This window comes from Hemiscyllium ocellatum, chromosome 5 (genome assembly GCF_020745735.1).
Source record: "Hemiscyllium ocellatum isolate sHemOce1 chromosome 5, sHemOce1.pat.X.cur, whole genome shotgun sequence".
NCBI lineage: Eukaryota > Metazoa > Chordata > Chondrichthyes > Orectolobiformes > Hemiscylliidae > Hemiscyllium > Hemiscyllium ocellatum.
This window is the reverse complement of record NC_083405.1, coordinates 136,349,417-136,373,210: the sequence shown is the minus strand read 5'-3', so window position 1 is coordinate 136,373,210 and position 23,794 is coordinate 136,349,417. Positions and strand designations below refer to the sequence as shown.

The 23,794-nt window shown below is 43.7% G+C and overlaps 1 protein-coding gene across 1 annotated transcript in view; it reads right to left on the bottom strand.

Moving 5' to 3' along the window:
• Positions 1 to 23,794, bottom strand: part of adck5 (aarF domain containing kinase 5) — a 137,275-nt gene that overhangs the window by 53,741 nt on the left and 59,740 nt on the right. The window contains exons 4-7 of the mRNA XM_060825663.1: positions 21,752 to 21,827; positions 12,293 to 12,493; positions 11,201 to 11,341; positions 9,690 to 9,803 (exon numbers count right to left, since the gene is read on the bottom strand). Of these exons, the coding sequence (XP_060681646.1) occupies positions 9,690 to 9,803; positions 11,201 to 11,341; positions 12,293 to 12,493; positions 21,752 to 21,827 (532 nt within the window). The remainder of the gene's footprint in view (positions 1 to 9,689; positions 9,804 to 11,200; positions 11,342 to 12,292; positions 12,494 to 21,751; positions 21,828 to 23,794) is intronic.

The window sequence follows — 23,794 nt, the reverse complement described above, 5'->3', positions numbered from 1 at the left end:
GGAACCACAAGAGATGGCAGAGATACTAAACACGTTTTTTTGCATCAGCATTTACTGCGGAGAAGGAAATGAAAGACAATGTGGGGAAATAAATAGCAACATCTTGAAAAGTGTCCATATGATAGAGGCAGTGGTGCTTGTTGCCTTAAACACAAATGCCTGGGACATGATCAGGTGTACCCTGTAATTCTGTTGGAAGCTAGGGAAAAGGTTGCTGGGCCCCTTGCTCAAAGTTTTTTTAAATCATCAACAGCCACTGGCGAAGCGCCAGAGGACTGCAGGTTGGCTAATGTGGTGTCACTATTTTAAAAAGGTGGTAAGGAAAAGCCAGAGACCTATAGACCAATGAGGCTAACATTGGTGGTGGGCAAGTTGTTGAGGGATAGGATTTGCACATATTTGGAAAGCCAAGGACTGATTAGACATAGTCAACATGGGTTTGTACATGGCAAACTGTGTTTCACAAACTTGACTGAAGCTGTTGAGGTGGGTACATTAATAACATTTAAAAAGACATTTGGACAAACACATGGATAAGAAATGATTTAGAGGTGCTGGTGTTGGACTGAGGTGTACAAAGTTAAAAATCACACCACGCCAAGTTATAATCCGACAGATTTATTTAGAAGCACTAGCTTTCGGAGCACTGCTCTTTCATCAGGTGGTTGTGGAATACAAGATCGTAGCATACAGAATTTCTAGCCAATTCTGTGCCGTGTCCTACGACTTTGGCAATAAATTCTGTATCCTATGATCTTATACTCCACAACCACCTGATGAAGGAGCAGCACTCAAAGCTAACGCTTCCAAACAAACCTGTTGGACTATAACCTGGTGTTGTGCGATCGTTAACCATGCATAAGGATTTAGAAGGATAAGGGCCAAGTGCAGGGAAATGGGATTAGGCTGGATGGACATTTTGATTGACACAGACCAGCTTGGGCCTAAGGGCCTGTCTCCATCCTGTCAGACTCGATTTTTGAAGAAGTAGTAACAAAGAGGATTGATGAGGGCAGAGTAGTGGGTGTGATCTATGTGAACTTCAGTAAGGTGTTCAACAAGGTTCCCCATGGAAGACTGGTTAGCATGGTTAGATCACATGGAATACAGGGAGAACTAGCCATTTGGACACAAGTGACTCGAAGGTCAAACACAGAAGTGGTGGTTGAGGGTTGCTTTTCAGACTGGAGGCTTGTGACCAGCCATGTACCACAAGGATCGATGCTGGCACTGTTAGTTTTTTGTCATTTATATAAGTGATTTAGTTGTGATTATAATTAGTAAGTTTGTGGATGACACCAAAATTGGAAGTGCAGTGGACAGCAAAAGGTGGTTACTTCAGAGTACAAAGGGATCTCGATCAGATGGGCCAATGGGCTAAGGAGTGGTAGATGGAATTTAATTTAGATAAATGAGCTGCTGCATTTTGGAAAGGCAAATCAGGGCAGGACTTATACACAATGGTAAGGTCCTGGAGAGAATTGCTGAACAAAGAGTCCTTGGAGTGCAGGTTCATATTTCTGCGAAAGTAGAGTCGCAGGTAGACAGGATCGCGAAGGAGGCGTTTAGTATGCTTTTCCTTATCGGTCAGGGCATCATGTGTAGGAGTTGGGAGGTCATATTAAAGCTGTACAGGACACTGATTAAGCCACTCTTGGAATACCATGTGCAATTCTACTCTCCCTCCTATACAAAGGATGTTGTGAAACTTGAAAGGACTCAGTAAAGATTTAGATGGATATTGCTAGGCTTGGACGGTTTGAGCTATTGGGAGAGGTCAAAAAGGCTGGAGCTATTTTCCCTGGAGCATTGGAGACTGACGTGTGACCATATGGAAGTTTATGAAATCATGACAGGCATGGATAGGGTAAATGGACAAAGTCTTTTCCCAGGGATTGGGGCAGGGATCCAAAATTAGAGGTCATAGGTTTGAGGTGACAGGAGAAAGATTTAGAAGGTACCTAAAGGGCAACTTTTTCATACAGAGAATGGTGAGTGTATGGAACGAGCTGCCAAAAGGAAGTGGTGGAGGCTGGTACAACAACATTTAAAAAGCAGTTGGATGGCTCTATGTATAGGAAGGGTTTGGAGGGATATGGGCCAGGTGCTGGCAAATGGGATGAGGTTGGGATGGAATATTTGTTCAGCATAGATAAGTTGGACCAAAGGGTCCGATTCCGTGCTGTATATCTCTAGTAGTTCAAGAATGATCTTGTTGAACTGCACAGCAGATTTGTAGAGCTGTTCTTAATTCTCCTGTGGAGAATGCTATATACATGAATATGCCCTAATACCTACGGTCAACATCATAGGAATTCATGCATAGCAAGTCATTCAGTCCCTCCAGCATGCGGCCAGGTCATTCCTGATCATTGTACTGCATCATAATGTTTACACTGGGGGAGAATGTGGAAGAATCCAAAGCAAATCAGGAAACACAACATCCAGTGAGCAATCGCCTGGACTGACTAGAAACGGTGGATAATTGGGGCTCTTTCTGGGGTAGATGGAACCTCTACAAGAAAGATGGTCTTCATCTGAACCAGAGGGGTACCAATATCCTGGGGGGGTGGGGGGGGGGGGGGGGGTGGGTGGGAATTCGCTAAGGCTATTGGGGTGGGTTTAAACTAATCCAGCAGGGGGGGCTGGGAACCAAAATTGTAGTTCGAGTATAGAAAAGGTTGAGAGTAGGGAGGTCCGAAATCAAGTTTCAGGGACGCAACATGGCACCGGCAAGTAAGAAGTTGGTTTGAAGTGTGTCTGATTCAACGCCAGGAGCATCCGGAAAAAGGTGACTGAACTTGCAGAATGGGTTGGTACCTGGGACTTCAATGTTGTCGCTATTTCAGAGACATGGATAGAGCAGGGACAGGAATGATTGTTGCAGGTTCTAGGATTTAGATGTTACAGTAAGAACAAAGAAGATGGTAAATAAAGGCAGGGGGTGGCATTGTTGGTCAAGGACAGTGTCATGGGGGACTTCAAGTTTCCAAATATTGACTGGGAACACTATAGGAGAAAGCGAGGTCTGCAGATGCTGGAGATCAGAGCTGAAAATGTGTTGCTGGAAAAGCGCAGCAGGTCAGGCAGCATCCAAGGAACAGGAGGTTCGACGTTTCGGGCATAAGCCCTTCTTCGGGAATGAGGAAATCCTGAAGAAGGGCTTATGCCCAAAACGTCGAATCTCCTGTTCCTTGGATGCTGCCTGACCTGCTGCTCTTTTCCAGCAACACATTTTACAGCTGGGAACACTATAGTATGAGTACAATAGATGGGTCAGTTTTTGTCCAGTGTGTGCAGGAGGGCTTCCTGACACATTATGCAGACAGGCCAACAAGGGGGAAGCCACATTAGATTAGATTTGGCCGGGTAATGAGCCCGGCCAGGTGTTAGACTTGGAAGTAGGTGAGCACTTTGGTGATAGTGATCACAATTCCGTTATGTTTACTTTAGTGACAGAAAGGGATAGGTGTATACCACTGGGCAAGAGTTACAGCTAGGGAAAAATCACGGAAGCATAGGATGGGGGAAGGAAACTGCAGGGGTTGAGCACATTAGAAATGTGGAGCTTATTCAAGGAAAAGCTCTTGTGTCTCCTAGATAAGTATGTACCTGTCAGGCAGGGAGGAAGCTGTAGAGCACGGGAGCCGTGGTTTACAAAGGAAGTGGAATCTCTGGTCAAGAGGAAGAAGGCGGCTTATGTTAGGATGAGATGTGAAGGCTCAGTTAGGGCACTTGAGGGTTACAAGGTAGCCAGGAAAGACCTAAAGAAAGAGCTCAGAAGAGCCAGGAGGAGACAGGAGAAGTTATTGGCAGATAGGATCAGGGTAAACCCCAAGGCCTTCTATAGGTATTTAAGGAATAAAAGAATGACGAGCGTAAGATTAGGGCCAATCAAGGAGAGTAGTGGTAAGTTGTGTGTAGAGAAGTTAGAGAAGATTGAGGAAGCACTAAATGAATATTTTTTGACAGTATTCACTCTAGAAAATGACAATGTTGTCAAGGAGAATACTGAGATACAGGCTACTAGACTAGGTGGGATTGAGGTTCACAAGGAAGAGGTATTAGAAATCCTGCAGGGTGTGAAAATAGGTAAGTCCCCTGGGCTGGATGGGACTAAATTGGGTTGGGATATCTGGTTGGCATGGATGGGTTGGACCGAAGTATCTGTTTCCATGCTGTACATCTCTATGACATAAGATAATCAGAGGGTTAGATAGGGTGGACAGGGTGAGCCTTTTTCCAAGTATGGTGACGGTGAGCACAAGGAGGCATAGCTTTAAATTGAGGGGTGGTAGATATAGGACAGATGTTAGATTTGGTTTCTTTACTCAGACAGCAGTAAGGGTATGGAATGCTTTGCCTGCAACAGTAGTAGATTAGCCAACTTTAAGTACATTTCAGTCGTCACTGGACAGGCATATGGACGTACATTGAATACTGTAAGTTAGATGGGCTTCCGAGTGCTATGACAGGTCGGTGCAACATCGAGGGCTGAAGGACCTGTATTGCGCTGTAATGTTCCATAAGTTCATCGCAGACCTCCCCCAAAAAGACATTACCAAAATTCCTCTCCATCTCCATTAATGACGGCTGAATTGACACTGACTTTTTTTTTTACAAACCCACCGACTCCCACAGCTACCTGGATTACACCTCTTCCCACCCTATCTCTTGCAAAAGTGCCATCCCGTATTCCCAATTCCTCCACCGTATCTGCTTCCAGGAGGACCAGTTCCACCACAGAACACACCAGATGGCCTCCTTCTTTAGAGACCACAATTTCCCTTCCCACATGGTTAAAGATGCCCTCCAACGCACCTCGTCCACATCCCGCACCTCCGCCCTTAGACCCCACCCCTCCAACCGCAACAAAGACAGAACGCCCCTGGTGCTCACCTTCCACCCTACAAACCTTCGCATAAACCAAATCATCCGCTGACATTTCCGCCACCAGGGATATATTTCCCTCCCCAACCCTTTTTGCCTTCCACAAAGACCTTTCCCTCCGTGACTACCTGGTCAGGTCCATGCCCCCTTCCAACCCACCCTCCCATCCTGGCACTTTCCCCTGCCACCGCAGGAACTGTAAAACCTGTGCCCACACCTCTTCTCTCACCTCTATCCAAAGCCCTAAAGAAGCCTTCCACATCCAAAGTTTTACCTGCACATCCACTAATATCATTTATTGTATCCATCGCTCCCGATGCGGTCTCCTCTACATTGGGGAGACTGGGCACCTCCCAGCAGAGCGCTTTAGGGAACATCTCCGGGACACCCGTACCAATCAACCACACTGCCCCATGGCCCAACATTTCAACTCCCCCTCTCACTCTGCTGAGGACATGGAGGTCCTGGGCCTCCTTCACCGTTGCTCCCTCACCACCAAACGCCTGGAGGAAGAACGCCTCATCTTTCGCCTCGGAACATTTCAATCCCAGGGCATCAATGTGGACTTCAACAGTTTCCTCATTTCCCCTTCCCCCACTCACCCGAGTTCCAAACTTCCAGCTCAGCACTGTCCCCATGACTTGTCCGGACTTGTCCTACCTGCCTAGCTCCTTTTCCACCTATTCACTCCACCCTCTCCTCCCTGACCTATCACCTTCATCCCCTCCCCCACTCACCTATTGTACTCCATGTTACTTTCTCCCCACCCCCACCCGCCTCGAGCTTATCTCTCCACACTTCAGACTCACTGCCTTTATTCCTGATGAAGGGCTTTTGCTCGAAACCTCGATTTCGCTGCAATGCTACTTGAACTGCTGTGCTCTTTCAGCACCACTAATCCAGAATCTGGTTTCCAGCATCTGCAGTCATTGTTTTTACCTTATGGACAGGAACAAACAGTCGCAATAGCAGACAGCATGGAAGCAAAGGGCGCCACTGCACAGACCCATCAGAGGTTTGGGAAATATTGAAATTACTAAGTTACATTTTTTTAATATATTTTTACCATTTATTTTAAGTTATTTCCTTTGTCAATATAGGAATTTAGCAATTTAAATTAGTGGTACTGTATTTCATCTTGGAGGGTATAGAAGAAATGCCCTATGGAGTCTAACTTCAATGTTAACATGGATTCTTATCGTAATCCATGTTTCATGAGCCTTTTCACTTAAAAGTTGTGCTTTCAGGTACTCAACCTGAACTTTAAATGAGAACAACATGCAAATGCCTTTTGAAACAAAGAACAGATTTAAAATACAAAACTTACGTGGTTATGGTAAATTCTAATTTTCAGCATTGTTCTGATGAAAGCAATGCTCCAATTGTCACTATAAGGGATGGTTAAACTATACATAGAGAAATGTAAGAGATGTAAAGCTCAAATAAGAGTCTTGCTTAGCTATCACCAAGTATTCAAGGTACTAAGATATCTCAGTTTTTAACAACAAAAATTGTTAAAATCCAACATACAAACTTACAAGAAAGAGATCAAATCTTTTAGAAAATAAAATCCATAGCTAGATTGAGGTGTGGGATGGATTTTTGACTGAAGTATTTACACACACTAAAGTATTTACATGACTAGCCATACACATAGGAGATGCCAAATGTAACTTTGCAGATTTGATATTTTGCTTTTGCTCGAAGCCTCATTGACTTTTCCTCCTCTCTGACCCATCACCTCCGTCTCCACCTTCATTCACCTACAGTACTCTATGCTACTTTCTCCCCACCATCCTCTAGCTTATCTGTCCACACTGCAGACACCCTGCCTCTATTCCTGATGAAGGGCTTTTGCCCGAAATGTCGATTTTCCTGCTCCTCGGATGCTGCCTGAACTGCGGTGCTTTTCCAGCACCACTCTAATCCAATGAACTTGAAAGACTCTATATACGCAACAAGCAAAACAGGAGGTCATTTACAAAATACTTCACAAGAACTGCACAAAACACTACATTGGACAAACAGACAAAAAACTAGCCACCACAATACATGAACATCAACTAGCCACAAAAAGACATGACCCTCTCTCACTAGTATCCTTACATACAGATAAGGAAGGACACCACTTCAAGTGGGCCAACACATCCATCCTCAGAATAGCCAAACAGACATGCACGCGAATTCCTAGAAGCATGGCACATTTCAACCAGAACTCCATCAACAAACACATTGACTTGGATCCCATTTACCATCCCCTAAGAAAAAGAACAGGAAGTGATATTGCCATAGCAAGTGACGTCACCACAGGAAATGACATCACCACCCAAAGACCCCCAAACGTATTAATAGAAGGCAGGCTACACCACCAGTGCTTCTTCCGGAGGCTCACTGAAGATGTTACCTAATATGGTGACGAAACGTCTGAAAACGAACCTTCCAGCTCAGCGAGCAAACCTACATCCAGTTTCCCTAATATTGACTAAAGCTACATCAGAATTGTCCAGTTGACAGAAAATAAAGTTTGCAGAGCAAGTTAAGGTGGCTGATGTTATCGATTTAATAATGAAACAGTTGGGTTTTGTGAACCCTGAATTGCTATTCAGGAAAATGGAAATGAGAAAATTGGAATTCCGAAAGACTTAGGCTTTAAAAACAAAACAATATTGTACAGGGCAGAAAAGGAGAAAGAAAATGAGGAATGAGAGCAAACAAGAATTTAAATTAAAAATGAAGCTATTAATAAAGTTAAACCAAAGGCTTGAGAAGACCTGGAAGAGAAAATTTCTCGACATAATCCACAGCTCAGCCAAGAGGTGTTTAAGTCATTTAAGACAGCAACACAACTCCAGTGGCTAAAAATAGATTAGACCTTGTCCATGCAACGTAAATTGACAGGTAAAGCACAAGCAATTTATGCATGCCTGAGAGGGAAAAGTTCAAGGGATTATGTAGTGAAAAAGGCTATTCTAAGCACATAAGCTGGTCCTAGACACACGCAAGCTGACATTTCAGAACCTAAGGAAACAGCATGGACAAATTAATGCTGAGTTTGAGAGAATTAAATAAAACAAGCTGACAAGTGGTAAGAGTAGCCTGAGAATACTTACAATGCTCTCAGAAATTGTTCTTTTAGAAGTATTTAAAACTTCCTTGCTTTCTCTAATCAGAACTCATGTGGAAGACCAAAGGTAGCAACGACAAAACTATAGTGACTGATGATTATGAACAGATAGAACATAGAATAATACAGCGCAGAACAGGTCCTTCAGCCCTCGATGTTGCGCTGTCCTGTGAACTATTCTCAGCTCATCCCCCTACACTATCCCAAAATCAGCCATGTGCTTATCTAAGGATTGCTTAAATCTCCCTAATGTGGCTGAGTCAACTACATTAGCAGGTAGGGCATTCCACACTCGTACCACTCCCTGCTTAATGAACCTACCTCTGACATATGTCTTAAATCTATCACCCCATTGTTTGTAATTATGCCCCCCTCATACAAGCGGACGTCATCATCCTAGGAAAAAGTCTTTCACGGTCTACCCTATCTAATCCTCTGAACATCTTGTATGTCTCTATCAAATCCCCTCTTAGCCTTCTTCTTTCCATTGAGAACAGACCCAAATCTCTCAGCCGGTCTTCATAAGATCTTCGCTCCAGACCAAGTAAATCTCCTCTGCACCTTTTCCAATGCTTCCACACCCTTCCTAAAATATGGGGACCAGAAATGTACACAATATTCCAAGCGTGGCCGCATTTTGTATAGTTGCAGCATGATATTGCGGCTCCAGAACTCAATCCCTCTACCAATGAAACCCAAAACACTGTATGCCTTCTCAACAGCACTATCCACCTGTGTGGCAACTTTCAGGGATTTACGCACATGGACTCCAAGATCCCTCCCATCCACACTATCAAGAATCTTTCCATTGACGCAGTACTCTGCCTTCCCGTTATTCTTCCCAAAGTGCATCACCACACATTTAGCTACATTGAACTGCATTTGCCACCACTCAGCCCAATTCTGCAGTTTATCCAAGTCCCCCTGTAACATTCTTCCAAACTGTCCACTATTCCACTGACTTTAGTGTTGTCTGCAAATTTACTAATCCATCTACCCATGCCTGCATCTAAGTCATTTATAAAAGTGACAAACAGCAGTGGTCCCAAAACAGATCCTTGTGGCACACCACTAGTAACTGGACTCCAGGCTGAATAGTTTCCATCAACCACCACTCGCTGCCTTCTTCCAGAAAGCCAGTTTCTAATCCAAACTGCTAAATCACCCTCAATCCCATGCCTCTGCATTTCTCCAACAGCCTAACATGTGGAACCTTATCAAAGGCTGATTGAAGTCCATGTACACCATGTCAACTGCACTACCCTCATCTACATGCTTGGTCACCTTCTCCAAAAGCTCAATGAGGTTTGAGAACCTCATGACCTGCCCTTGATGAAACCATGTTGACTATCTGAAATCAAATTGTTGCTTGCTAGATGATTATAAATCTTATCTCTTACAATCTTTTCCAAATTCTTTCCTGCAACAGAAGTAAGGCTCACTGGTCTATAATTACCTGGGTCATCTCTACTGCTGTTCTTGAACAAGGGCACAACATTTGCAATCCCCCAGTCCTCTGGTACTAAACCTGTAGACAGTGACGACTCAAATATCAAACTAAGAAACACTTCACATCATTCTCAATATTGCCTTCACTAAACACTGCAAATTGATTTGGAATGTATAATGCTAAAATCAACATGACAACCCTTCAATTAGCACGGGGAATACTTACCTGGAGGACCCAACGGAATGCAAACTTCGGATGCATAAACTGAACTAGACCCAAGAGGAATTCCAGTGTCATGATATCTCCATCAAACCGATCCCGTAGATCAATGAACTGCACCTGGAACAAGAGGAAGTGTTCAATTGCAATCAGACCAAGTTTGCAAGCAGATTTAAGAAAAAAAAGAGGAGCTATGAAGAAGTGTTTGAGAACATCCCAAACTCTTGAAATGCACAAAAGAGCATTTATTAAATCATTATAACTTTCATTCTCATCTACTTTACCATCCCCTCCTTTCCCAAGTCATTATTTGATTTGTGTACATTGGAGTATGGACTTTTAGCATGTTAACATACCCATCATAGAAACACCCACATGACTTGTGTGAGCTCCTAGTCCCAAAACATGTTGATGTCCACTATTTAAATATATTCCTGTATGTGGGGAAGGAATGGTATTGAATGCAACAGGTTCTGGGGACCGTCGTTATTGTGAGAATTTTAAGGCCAGCTGATCCACGTCATTGTAATTTACATTTTAACAGATAAACTATAGGTGAACAGATATTTCAAAAAAGCAAATGTGTTAGCCTTATTAGACTGAATAATCTATGTATTCTTATGTGGTAAACAGGCACCACTGGCAAGACCAACATTTGTTACCCATCTCTAATTGCACTTGAATAAAGTGGCTTTCTGGATGATTTCAGAAGGGCATACTGCTACAGATCTGGAGTCACGTCTAAACCAGACCAGTCCAGGGTGGCATATATATCTCCCCAAACGACAGTATTGAACGAGATGGTTAACAATCATTAAATGGTTGCTATAATCACTTTTAAAAGGTAAATTTTATTGAATTGTAATTGCACTATGGTGGCATCCAAACCTAAACATTATCCTGAGGTTCTGAAGGATGCTGCCTGACCTGCTGCGCTTTAACCAGCAACACATTTTCAGTACTGCTCTGAATGGCCAGCCCAGTGACATTATCAATATGCCACATCTCCCTATTCCTGTGTTATGAATAAACCTAAGCTCATTAATGACTACACTAGATAAATTTGAGAGGATGAGGGTGAAATTATTTGCAATTTAAAGCAGTTAAACTGTTTATTACTTTGCAATACAAAATGCAAGTGTGGGCAGCACGGTGGCACAGTGGTGAGCACTGCTGCCTCACAGCACCAGAGAAGCAGGTTCAATTCCCACGTCAGGCAACTATCTGTGTGGAGTTTGCATACTCTCCCTGTGTCTGCATTTTTCTTCCGGGTGCTCCGGTTTCCTCCCACAATCCAAAAATGTGCAGGTTAGGTGAATTGGCTATGTTAAATTGCCCGTAGTGTTAGGTGAAGGGGTAAATATAGGGGAATGGGTCTGGGTGGGTTGCGCTTCGGCAGGTTGGTGTGGACTTGTTGGGCTGAAGGCCTGTTTCCACACTAAGTAAATCTAAATCTAATCTAAGTAAAATTAGTATGTGATACCGCCACCACTACTAATGCAGCAGGCTCTACCTACTTTAACAGCCACAGATGTTCCATCATGCAGCTCTGCTTTGTGGACTTGTGATAGACTAGCAGCTGCAAATGGCTCTTCTTCAAAGTGTTTGAATAATTTATCTGGAGTGGTACGAAAGTCTTCAAGGAACAATGCATCGACCTGATGATGTCAGAGGGAAAAAAAAGTTATATATTTCATAGATACATTTAATGTAAAGACATAGCTGGGAGTAAGAGCTGGTTTTGCTCTTGATAGAAAGTAAGTGCTGCAATAAATCAGATTCTGATCTAGTTAAAATCTAGCGTGGGAAATGAATGATGCAATGGGTCAAATTCTCATCTGGTGCAAATCTAGTGCAGAGAGAATGTCACCCCAATGCATCAGATGTAGACCTGATATAGAAGGATTTCTTCTCTTCTGGTTCTGAGGATCTTTGCTCAAGTAAATTTTAATTGGTGTAATTTGATTCTCAGATCCCCAGATGAAATGGTCTTTCATTTATAATAACCTGACTTGGGGAACTTACATGAATGGTTGAGATTAGAAATGGAAATGAGTAAACTGGTGCATTGGGATTCTGCACATTGGAGATTGGAGCTCAGTTTGGTGTAGTGCAGAAAAAGAGTGCTGGGATTCTGGACTGAGCACATTACTGGTCTCCACTAATACAAATGGTGAAAACATTAAGTGCTAAGAATTCCCAGTAATATCTGATAAAGTAATTCACAAAATTCACCATGGGGCAGCATGGTAGCTCAGTGGCTAGCACTGCTGCCTCACAGTGCCAGGAACCAGAGTTCAGTTCCAGTCTCGAGCGACTGTGTGGAGTTTGCACATTCTCCCTGTGTCCGTGTGGGTTTCCTCCGCGTGCTCTGGGTTCCTTCCACAATCTAAAGATGTGCAGGTGAGGTGAATTGGCCAGGTTGAACTGTCCACAGTGTTCAGGGATGTGCAGGCAAGGTGTATTAGTCAAGAGTAAATAAAGGATAATAGGGCTGGGGAAATGGGTCTGGGTGGGTTACTCTTAGAGGGTCAGTATGGACTTGTTGGGCTGAAGCTCCTGTTTCCACACTGCAGGGATTCTAAAAGAAAGGAAACAAACAGACATACCTCCTTGTACCTCCTGTTGATGGCCTTGTCTTCTAGGATTCGCAGAGTGGTGGTATACTCAGGGGGGAGCAGATGGTTGAAGGCGCACAATCCCTGCCCCAGTTTGATGTACAAACCCGAGTTTTTAATGGCTCCCTCCACAATGAGGTCTGCTCCTCGCTGGTGACAGGCAGACATTGCGTCTATGAAGTCCTGGCTGTTCTGGCAGGATCCAGGAGGAACACAACACTTATAACAGATCATCACAATCTCTTATGAAGCAGACACCAAACTAAAAGATATTTACTCACTGATTTTCACATTTAGCCTCCTCTACAAAAGACAGTTTTGTCTCAGAAATTTTGAGCAAGTTAACGGAATGGCTTAATTGACACAATGTCAGACTTAGCTCAATCATTAGTTCTTTCCTCCCCAAGTCTCAGGTTCCATCCATATTCATATCATACCATACCATGTATCGATCCTAGACATCTGAGCATGTAATGCAGGCCTACAGTCGAGTGCAGTTTTAAAAAAGCTTTGCATGGTTGAAGGTGCTATATTTCAAAAGAAAAATAACTGCAAAACAAGGCTCCATTTGCCCTCTCCAGTGACACAGAAGACTTCAGTGGTACAATCAGGATTGGAGTTTCAAAATAATGAGATGAGCACAGATGGAAGGCGAAGACAGAAAATATTGGATGGACTGAAGTTGCTATAGAAAAAGCGAAACTCTGAAGATCTCCACAAGGTGACAACAGCAGTGACAGAAACCAGATAAAGTAGAAACAGACAAAACTGGACATCATTTAGTGGGGAAGCTGTTAGAGAAGACACTGAGAAAAGATTTATTCACTGTTGGAAGCAAAAGGAGTCCACAGTCCTCCCTATTGCTATAATGGACACCATCTATTTAACCTTCTCTGTTCCAGACTATATTCTCCTCCTTCTGGATTAGTGGTGCTGGAAGCGCACAGCAGTTCAGGCAGCATCCAAGGAGCAGTAAAATTGACGTTTTGGGCAAAAGCCCTTCATCAGGAATAAAGGCAGAGAGATAAGTTAGGGGAGTGTGGGGAGAAAGTAGCATAGAGTACAATAGGTGAGTGGGGGAGGGGATGAAGGTGATAGGTCAGGGAGGAGGGTGGAGTGGATAGGTGGAAAAGAAGATAGACTGGTAGGACAAGTCATGGTGACAGTGCTGAGCTGGAAGTTTGGAACTAGGGTGAGGTGGGGAAGGGGAAATGAGGAAACTGGTGAAGTCCACATTGATGCCCTGGGGTTGAAGTGTTCCGAGGCAGAAGATGAGGCGTTCTGCCTCCAGGCGTCTGGTGGTGAGGGAGCGGCGGTGAAGGAGGCCCAGGACCTGCATGTCCTCGGCAGAGTGGGAGGGGGAGTTGAAATGTTGGGCCACAGGGTGGTGTGGTTGATTGGTGCAGGTGTCCCAGAGATGTTCCCTAAAGTGCTCTGCTTGGAGGTGTCCAGTCAGCCCAATGTAGAGGAGACCGCATCGGGAGCAACGAATACAATAAATGATATTGGTGGATGCGCAGGTAAAACTTTGATGGATGTGGAAGGCTCCATTAGGGCCTTTGATGGAGGTGAGGGAGGAGGTGTGGGTGCAATTTTAGCAGTTCCTGTAGTGGCAGGGGAAGGTGCCAGGATGGGAGGGTGGGTTGTAGTGGGGTGTGGACCTGACCAGGTAGTCACGGAGGGAACGGTCTTTGCAGAAGGCGGAAAGGGGTGGGAAAGGAAATATATCCCTGGTGGTGGGGTCTTTTTGGAGGTGGTGGAAATGTTGGCAGATGATTTGGTTTATGCGAAGGTTGGTAGGATGGAAGGTGAGCACCAGGGGCGTTCTGTCCTTGTTACAGTTGGAGGGGTGGGTCTGAGGGCGGAGGTGGACGAGATGCATTGGAGGGCATCTTTAACCACGTGGAAAGGGAAATTGTAGTCTCTAAAGGAGGAGGACAGCTGGTGCGTTCTGTGGTGGAACTGGTCCTCCCGGGAGCAGATACAGTGGAGGAATTGGGAATACGGGATGGCATTTTTGCAAGAGATAGGGTGGGAAGAGGTGTAATCCAGGTAGCTGTGGGAGTCGATGGGTTTGTAAAAAAATGTCAGTGTCAAGTCGGTCGTCATTAATGGAGATGGAGAGGTCCAGGAATGGGAGGGAGGTGTCAGAGATGGTCCAGGTAAATTTAAGGTCAGGGTGGAATGTGTTGGTGAAGTTGATGAATTGTTCAACCTCCTCACGGGAGGATGAGGTGGCGCCAATGCAGTCATCAATGTAGATCAACTGTTCTACGTAGCCAAAGAGACAGGCATAGCTGGGGCCCATATGTGTGCCCATGGCTACCTCTTTGGTCTGGAGGAAGTGGGAGGATTCGAAGGAGAAATTGTTAAGGGTGAGGACCAGTTCGGCCAACAAATGAGTGTCGGTGGAAGGGTACTGTTGGGGACGTCGGGAGGGGAGAAAACGGAGGGCTTGGAGACCCTGGTCATGGTGGATGGAGGTGTAGAGGGATTGGATATCCATGGTGAAGATGAGGCTTTGGGGGCAGGGGAAACAGAAGTCTTGGAGGAGATGGAGGGCATGGGTGGTGTCTCGAACGTACGTGGGGAGTTCCTGGACTAAGGGGGATAGGACAGTGTTGAGGTAGGTAGAGGTGAGTTCAGTGGGGCAAGAGCATGCTGAGACAATCGGTCGGCCAGGGTGGTCAGGCTTGTGGATCTTGGGAAGGAGGTAGAACCAGGCAGTGCGGAGTTCCCGGACTATGAGGTTGGAAGCTGTGGGTGGGAGATCTCCTGAGGTTCTGTATGGTCTGGGAGATGATGGTTTGGTGATGGGCGTGGGGTCATGGTCTAGGAGGCAGTAGGAAGAGGTGTCCTTGAGTTGGCGTTTGGCTTCAGCGGTGTAGAGGTCAGTGCGCCAGACTACCACTGCGCCCCCTTTATCTGCTGGCTTGATGGTGAGGTTGGGATTGGAGAGCTGCACGTTGTGAGGGTGAGAGGTTGGAGTGTGGGAGGGTTGGAGTGTAGACAGGTTGAGGCGGTTAATGTCCCGGCGGCAGTTGGAAACGAAGAGGTCGAGGGCAGGTAATAGGCTAGCACGGGGTGTCCAGGTGGATGCAGTGTGTTGGAGGTGGGCGAAGGGGTCCTTGGAAGGTGGGTGGGAGTCCTGATTGTGAAAGTAAGCTTGGAGGCAGAGGCGGCAGAAGAAGTGTTTGACGTCACAGCGTGTATTAAATTCATTAATACATGGACGGAGGGGGATGTTCCAATAACCCTCGTGAACTTTGTGATCTGGTCCAATCTCTGGAATGCTCTATCATCAGGTACGGGGTTAGCATGGTGGCTCAGGGTTAGCACTGCAGCCTCACAGTACCAGAGACCTAGGTTCGATGCCAGACCTGGGCAACTGTCTATGAGTAATTTGCATGCTCCCTCCATGTCGGTGTGGGTTTCCTGCAGATGCTCTGCCTTCACCCGTGGGTTAACCATGAGGAATTCAGGGTTAGTAATTGGTCGCATGAGTTTGGGTTTGGGGCGGGGAAGAGAGGAGGCCATGTCTCACCAACTTGAGTTTACTTTTGGAAGAGGTGACAATGATTGATGAGGGAAGGGCAGAGGATGTTGTCCACATGAACTTCAGTAAGACATTTGATAAGGTACCTCAGCAGGCTGGTACAGAAGGTCTCATGGTCAACTCTAGCCAGCTCAGCAGTCATTCCTTTAGTTACCCTCATCTAAGCTTAGCAAAATTGTCTCTGATCCATGTTCCTCCTCCTCAATCTGAATACTGAATTCAACCATTTACGGTCACCGTTTCCAGGGGATCTTTTACTCTGACATAATTTACTAAATCTACATCACAACATTTCATCTGATCCAAAATAACCTAATCCTCTGCTCAAACCACAACATATTATTATGAATGCACTGTGAGTTCTTCCTAATAGCTTCCTCTGCTAGTCTGATTATCCCAATCTATATGAAGATTAAAATCATCTATATCCCCTGAATGAAAATAAAAGGAATCAGGAAATGGCAAAGTAGTAAAATAAATTACTTGAGTTTTTACAGTAAGAGACACTAATTGCATTACAAGGTTACTAAATACTCAAGAGTCAAAAAAGGAGAGAAAATAATTACAATAACAATCACTAGAGGAAACTAACTAGGGAAACCAGGTCCCCTGAAAGGAAGTAGATTAGATTAGATTCCCTACAGTATGGAAACAGGCCCTTCGGCCCAACAAGTCCACACCGTACATCTCTGACTCTAATGACCCTCCAAAGAGTAACCCACCCTGACCCATTTCCCTCTGACTAATGCACCTAACACTATGGGCAATTTAGCGTGGCCAATCCACCTGACCTGCACATTTTGGACTGAGAGGGGAAACCCACGCAGACACCGGGAGAATGTGCAAACTCCACACAGACAGTCGCCCGAGGCTGCAATCGAACCCGGGTCCCTGGTGCTGTGAGGCTGCAGTGCTAGCCACTGAGCCACCTACAGAAATAGCAGATACATCAGTAATCTTCAAGTAATCCTTAAATTCTGGAATCACTCCAGAGGATTGGAAAAGTGCCAGTGTAGTGCCTTTACAATAAATAGCAAAAAAGGTAACTCCAGGCCAGTTTAACGTCACCGCTATCGGGAAAAGATTATGGTTTATTGTAAAATGACATAATAGCAGAGCATTTAGAAATGCATTATGAGTCCACAAACCTTCATGAACAGGAAATTATGCCTGAAAAATATATCTGGGATTCTTTTTCTAGGTAAAAAGCAGTATGAATGCAATATATTGAATTGTTAGATGTTCGATACACTATCACACATTAGGCTATTTAATAAGGTAACACTTGGTGTTGGAAGTAGAAAGAGGATAGGCTGATGAGCAGAAGACAGTTGTGTAAGGGTTGCATTTTCAGGCTCAGATAGGACTGGCTGGGTGAAGCTAAACATCTGAGAAGAGTTAGAGTTATGCCTAAGGAGTGAGTACTGGATTAATTTGGATTTCAAGGGATCATGGAGCCAGGACAGAAGAGTGATCAGAACAGGTGCAGACATTAAAGCAGTTCTTGGTGGACAGTGTTTTTGAAAGGAATCGCCAGGTTGCCAAAATGAAGATTCAAAATTCTTTATGTAGTTTAATAAGATCCCATGACCCACTGTTTCATCATCCTGGGGAGCCAATGAGAAATCATCGGGAACAATCAGACCATATTTGTGGTGTGCTGTAGGTGTCTCAGCAGAGTGTATTACTAAGGTTTACACCATTTCTAACACAATGTAGATGTATTGCAGACTGTCTTACTATTCAATTTTGATCAAAACTATGGGATGTGTGACTTTATTCTCTTAAGTTTCCTGGACTTCAGGTCTCACCTGTTGACTACTTTAAAAATAAAAAACAAAGGACACGGATTCCTAACCTGATTGTAACAAAATTAGTGATTGGTCTAGAATCATAATATGATGCCCAGCTTGACCACATCATCTCCTCGCTCAATTTCTCCACTGCTTCCAAGTTATTAATGGCATCCGGTGTTGGAGAAGCAGCAATTTTCTCCAGTTCAATGCTGAAACTTTTCCCCATCACCTTGAATTAGTGATTCCTAGTAATAGAGGACCCCACTCTGGGGAAAAAGTTTCTTGCTATCCACCCTACCTATACCTCTCATGATTTAGTAGACCTCAACTGCAGTCTTTCTAATGAAAAGAATCCGAATCTACTCGATCTCTTTTCATAGCTAGCGCTATCCATACCAGGCAATGACCTGGTGAACCTCCTCTGCACCCTCTTCAAAGCATCCACATCCTTTTGGTAATGTGGCGACCAGAACTGTACACAGTATTTCAAATGAGGCCGAACCAAAGTCTGATACAACTGTAAATGATCTGCCAACTTTTGTTTTCAGTACCCCATTCGATGAAGGAAAAAGTGGTCCATATACCTTCTTGACCACTATATTGACTTGCGTTGCCACCTTCAGGGTGTATGGACCTGAACACACAGATCTTTGTACACCAATTTTCTCCAGGACTTTTCCATTTACTGCATGGTTCACTCTTGAATTGGATCTTTCAAAATGCATCATCTTGTATTTACCCAGGATGACCTCCATCTGCCATTTCTCTACCCGACTCTCCACATTCTGCTATATTCTCCGACATTCACCTTCACTATCTGCTACTTCACCAATCTTGGCGTCATCTGCAAACTTGCTAATCAGACCACCAATACCTTCCTCCAGGTCATTTATGTATATCACAAACAACAGTGGTTCCATTGTGGATCCCTGTGGAACACCATTGGTCACAGGTCTCCACTTTGAGAAACTCCCCTCCACTACTACTTTGTCTCCTGTTGTTCAGCCAGTTCTCTATCTATCTAGCCAGTATATCCTGAACCCCATGCAACTTCACTTTCCCCTTCAGCCTATCATGGGGAGCCTTATCAAACGCCTTACTGAAGTCCACATATATGACATCTATAGCCCTTCCCTAAATCAATTTTGTCACTTCCTCAAAGCATTCTATTAGGTTTGTAAGACATGACCTTCACTGCACAAAATCATGCTACCCATCACTAATAAGCTCATTTTCTTCCAAATGTAAATAGATCCTATCCCTCAGTATTGTCTCCAGGAGCTTCCCTACCACTGAGGTCAGGCTCACCAGTTTATGATTACCTGGATAATCCCTGCTACCCTTTTTCAACAAGGGGATAACATTATCAATTTTCCCGTCCTCCAGGATCTCACCAGTGTTCGAGGGTGCTGCAAAGACATCTGTTAAGGCCCAGCTATTTCCTCTCTCATTTCCATCAGCAAACCTCAAATAGATCCCATCCAGACCTGGGGACTTGTCCACCTTAATGTCTTTTAGAATACCCAACACTTCCTCTATCTTTATGCTGACCTGACCTAGAGTAATCTATCCCGAACCTCAACATCCGTCATGTCCCTCTCTTTGGTGAATACCGATGCAAAGTACTCATGAAGAATCTCACCAATTTTCTCTGACTCCACACATAACTTTTGTTATGAAGGTGTAGGTGCGTACTGTACCTTTAGAGAGTGAAAGAAAGCTGGCAAAGACTGACCAAAAGCACAGTATGCTGAACAACTTAAAAATGTAACATTTGATTGTGTACAAATAGCTCATGCTGTGTTGCCATCATACACAAATTCAAATTCAGCCAGTTTAAAATTATGTCCAAGATACCAAAATCCAACCGAATTTGAATTTTAATGTTTTGATTACATCAAACCAATGAGACGTTCTGATGTTTTGGGGTAAGTGAAATCGGGTATTTTGAACAACTGGGGAGAACAGCAAAGAGCAGCCGAGCACCAACAGACTATCAGCAGAATAGACCTCTGAAAAGGTACCTGTCCATGACAAAGTTGTGTAGCAGAAGACAGAATATGGCCTACAGGAATCTACATAGTTTGACATTGGGTTTTGAAAATTGATTTGCCGTAAATTTAAGAGGGAATTTATCAGACCAGTATTGTAGAGTGGAAGATAAAAATAGGTTTGAGAGAAAGGAGTTGTAAAGAGTTGTTGTTTAATGTTCTCTTTTGGACTTCAAGAATAAAATTGTTAATTTTTTCTTTTTAACGGTGATATTTTGGATAGTTATTTGCCATTCAAAATTTAACAGATTATGGCGCAAGGCTAGCACGTGTGTGTGTCTGGTTTAAATTTAGCAGAAAGGTTTACCCCATGGCTTAACACTTTCCTCCTTTGTCCTTGAGTGGGCCAACCCTTTCTCCAGTTACCCTCTTGCTCCTTACGTACAAATAAAAGGCTTTGGGATTTTCCTTAACCCTGTTTGCAAAAAGATATTTCATGACCCCTTTTCACCCTCTTAATTCCTCGTTTCAAATTAGTCTTACTTTCCTGACATTCTTCCAAAGCTTTGTCTGTTTTCAGTCACCTAAACCTTATATATGATTCCTTTTACCTCTTGGCTAGTTTCACAATTTCACCTGTCATCCATGGTTCCCTAATCTTGCCATTTCTATCTCATTTTCACAGGGACATGTCTGTCCTACACTCTAAATCAACCTCTTTTAAAAGCTCCCCACACAGTAGGCAAGAAATTATTGGTCCATTGAAGGGAGCTGAGAGATGGCTCAAGTGGGCAGCACGGTGGCTCAGTGGTTAGCACTACCTCACAGCGCCAGGGACTTGGGTTCGATTCCAACCTCGGGCGACCATCTGTGTAGAGTTTGCACATTCTCCCAGCGTCTGTGCGAGTTTCCTTTGGGTGCTCCGGTTTCCTCCCACAATCCAAAGATGTGCAAGTTAGGTGAATTGGCCATGCTAAATTATCCATAGCGTTCAGGGGTGCGAAGGTTAGGCACATTAGTCTGGGGTAAATAGAGGCTAGGGGAATGGGTCTGTGGATTGATCTTCAGGGGCTCAATGTGGACTTCTTTCCATGCTGTAGGGATTCTATTAAAAACATGAAATGTGGATTTGTCTTCAAACAGCTGCTCTCAATTCACATTCCCCAGCTCCTGTAGAATTTTGCTATAGTAACCCTTCCCCCAATTTAGCACTCGGGCAGTGAGGCAGTATGGGCAGAGCTCAGAAATAGGAAGGGTGCTGTAACAAGGTTGGGGTTGTACTGCAGGTCTCCCAACAGCAAGCGCGAGACAGAGGTACAAACATGTGAACAGATTATGGAAAGGTGTAGGAGCAACAGGGTGGTGGTGATAGGAGATTTTAAAATTTTTCCAGCATTGATTGGAATTCAGTTAGTGTTAGAGGTCTAGATGGAACTGTATCCCCCTTCAGAGTTGTTCTAACCAGTAATGCAACTCCTCCATTCCTTTCAATTCCCTCTCTATCCCCCCCGAAGCATCTACATTCTGGGATATTTAGTTGTCAATCATGCCCTTCCCTCAACCATGTCCCAGTAATAGCAGTAACATCATACCCCCAGGCACTAATCTGCCTTATCTACAACACTTCTCGCAGTAAAACAAATGTACCTCAGACCACCTATTCCTTTGTGTTAATCATTTGCTCCCTGCCTTCTCTTCCCCTTAGTCAGTCTGACTTCATTATCTAGTTCCTTACAGACTTTTGCTACTACAGTCAAACTAACTTCCTCATTTGGCTCCCATACCCCTGGAGCTCAATATCAGACCATTTTCCAAAGCTCCTGACGCAATCTTAGGCATTTCCTGCTGAAGGGCTTATGCCCAAAACATTGATTCTCTTGTTCCTCAGACGCTGCCTGACCGGCTGTGCTGTTCCAGCACCACACCCTCAACTCTGATCTCCACATCTGCAGTCCTCACTTTCTATATTAGAAGATGATATATAAAAATAAATGTAAGTTTTCTTGCCACCAATACTCCTTTCATTTCATGAGCTTCAAACTTTCTGGCAAGTCTATTTTGACAATTCACCACATCCATTAAACCAAATCAAAAATACAAAGCTTACCTCATCCTTTCCACGAAGTTTTACATTAATAGTCCACCAATAATCTGTAGAGATTTTTATTCCAAAGTAAATGGATCTGCAAAGGTAAGGACACAATACAAAAAAAAAGGTGAATGTATACAATAAGAAACCTGCTCCATCCTTTCAGCATTCGACATTATTTGGCATTGGAGTAATTATTGCTTGACAGTAACGATGTTTACAAGCTGCACAATTGGCCCAAATGGAGAGAAATTTTATTCAAAACAGCCAGGTATAACTAGTCAATACTCCGGTCCAACTGGAAATTAGGAATGTAAACAGGGATTATAGACTTTTAAGTATATGCAGGATTCAAGACCTTCACTCCTATTGCCACTTTCCTTCTTGTCCCTTATAAACGGCCGCAATACAGGATTAAGGCAAATTAATTTGGATTATTTAAGTTTATGCTGGGATGCCACCTGGAATATTGTACACAATTTTGATTTCCTGATGTTTTTAAAACCTCTTAGAAATTATTCCTGGTTAGATTTTGCCAAGAGCTTCGATCCTTGACCATTCGCTGCCATCGAGGAGAAAGTGAGGTCTGCAGACGCTGGAGTATCAGAGCTGAAAATGTGTTGCTGGAAAAGCACAGCAGGTCAGGCAGCATCCAGGGAACAGGAAATTCGATGTTTCGGGCATAAGTCCTTCATCAGGAAACATTCATTCGTTGCCATCAACTGCATTTGGTCTCCATTGTTACTTCCTCCCCAGTAAGCTCTCTGGATCTAATAGAAGACTCACTTCAACTCTAACCATTCCAACCTTGAAATCATCATTGCCTATTCCCTTGGCACACTGCTTTCCCTTGTCCAGAAGCTTGATTAGACAAGAATAAACTAAAAAACAAAAAAACTGCAGACAGTGGAGATTTCAAAAGTACAAATTGCTGGAGAAACACAGCAAGTCTTGAAGAATCAGTGGAGAGAGAGAGAAACAAAGACCAGTAAGACACTTTTTCAGAACAGACTACAGCTAAGAAAATGGATAAAGTTTGAGAGAAGATTTGTGGTTCGGGTGCTCATTGTTGTAGTTCTGTTCGCCGAGAGCTGGGAGTTTTTGTTGCAAATGTTTCGTCCCCTTTCTAGGTGACATCTTCAGTGCTTGGGAGGCTCCCAAGCACTGAAGATGTCACCTAGAAAGGGGACAAAATGTTTGCAACAAAAACTCCCAGCTCAGCGAACAGAACCACAATGAGAAAATGGATGATTCAGCAGATGGGGAGACAGTGGTTATGAAGATATGGATGTACTGTACCTGAGTTAAAAGCTATTAAAAATACCTGACAGCACTAAGTGTTCTCAATGAAAGTAATAATGTAACACTTGTTCGAAAGCCAAATAGCTTAAATTATACCCACAAAAAAAAAACTCCAATCCAGTTTGAATTTAGTATATTGACACAATCTTAAGAGCCAATCATACAATCCGATGCTTTAGGGTATAAGATCGGAGAAATATGAACTACCACGCCACCAGCATGCAGAGAATACGCGAAAAATAACTCTTAAAACGTACCTTTAATCGATCAATAACCTGTGAAGCAGAATCCCCAAGACAACGACAATAACAGGAATACAGAGAAAAACTGAAAGCTTCTTAGTTTTGAGATAAGTTTTGTTTTGTAAATCTTAAATCGGACCAGTATTGTAAAGGGGAAAGTAAAAGACAGGTTGGAGGAAGGAGTTGTAACTAGCTGTTAGTTAATTATTCTCTGTTATACTTCAAGAAATAAAGTCGTTAATTTTTACTTTCAATAGTGTTTGGCCTATCGAATTTTTGCAGATTACTGCACAGGATAAATCTTTTCTGTATTACTGGTTTAAATTAAGCATGAGGGTTTACCCAAAGTCTTAACAAGGAGGGAAAAAAAGAATGAAGGGAGAGAGAGAAAAAAAGAGTGGGGGATGGAGGGAGAAAAGGGGGGTGGGGGTGAGAAAAGAGGGAGGAAAGAGCCCTTTGTGGGGCTCCAAAGACTAAAATTTATCCTCATTTCAGTCTTAAACTCATACCCATTTCG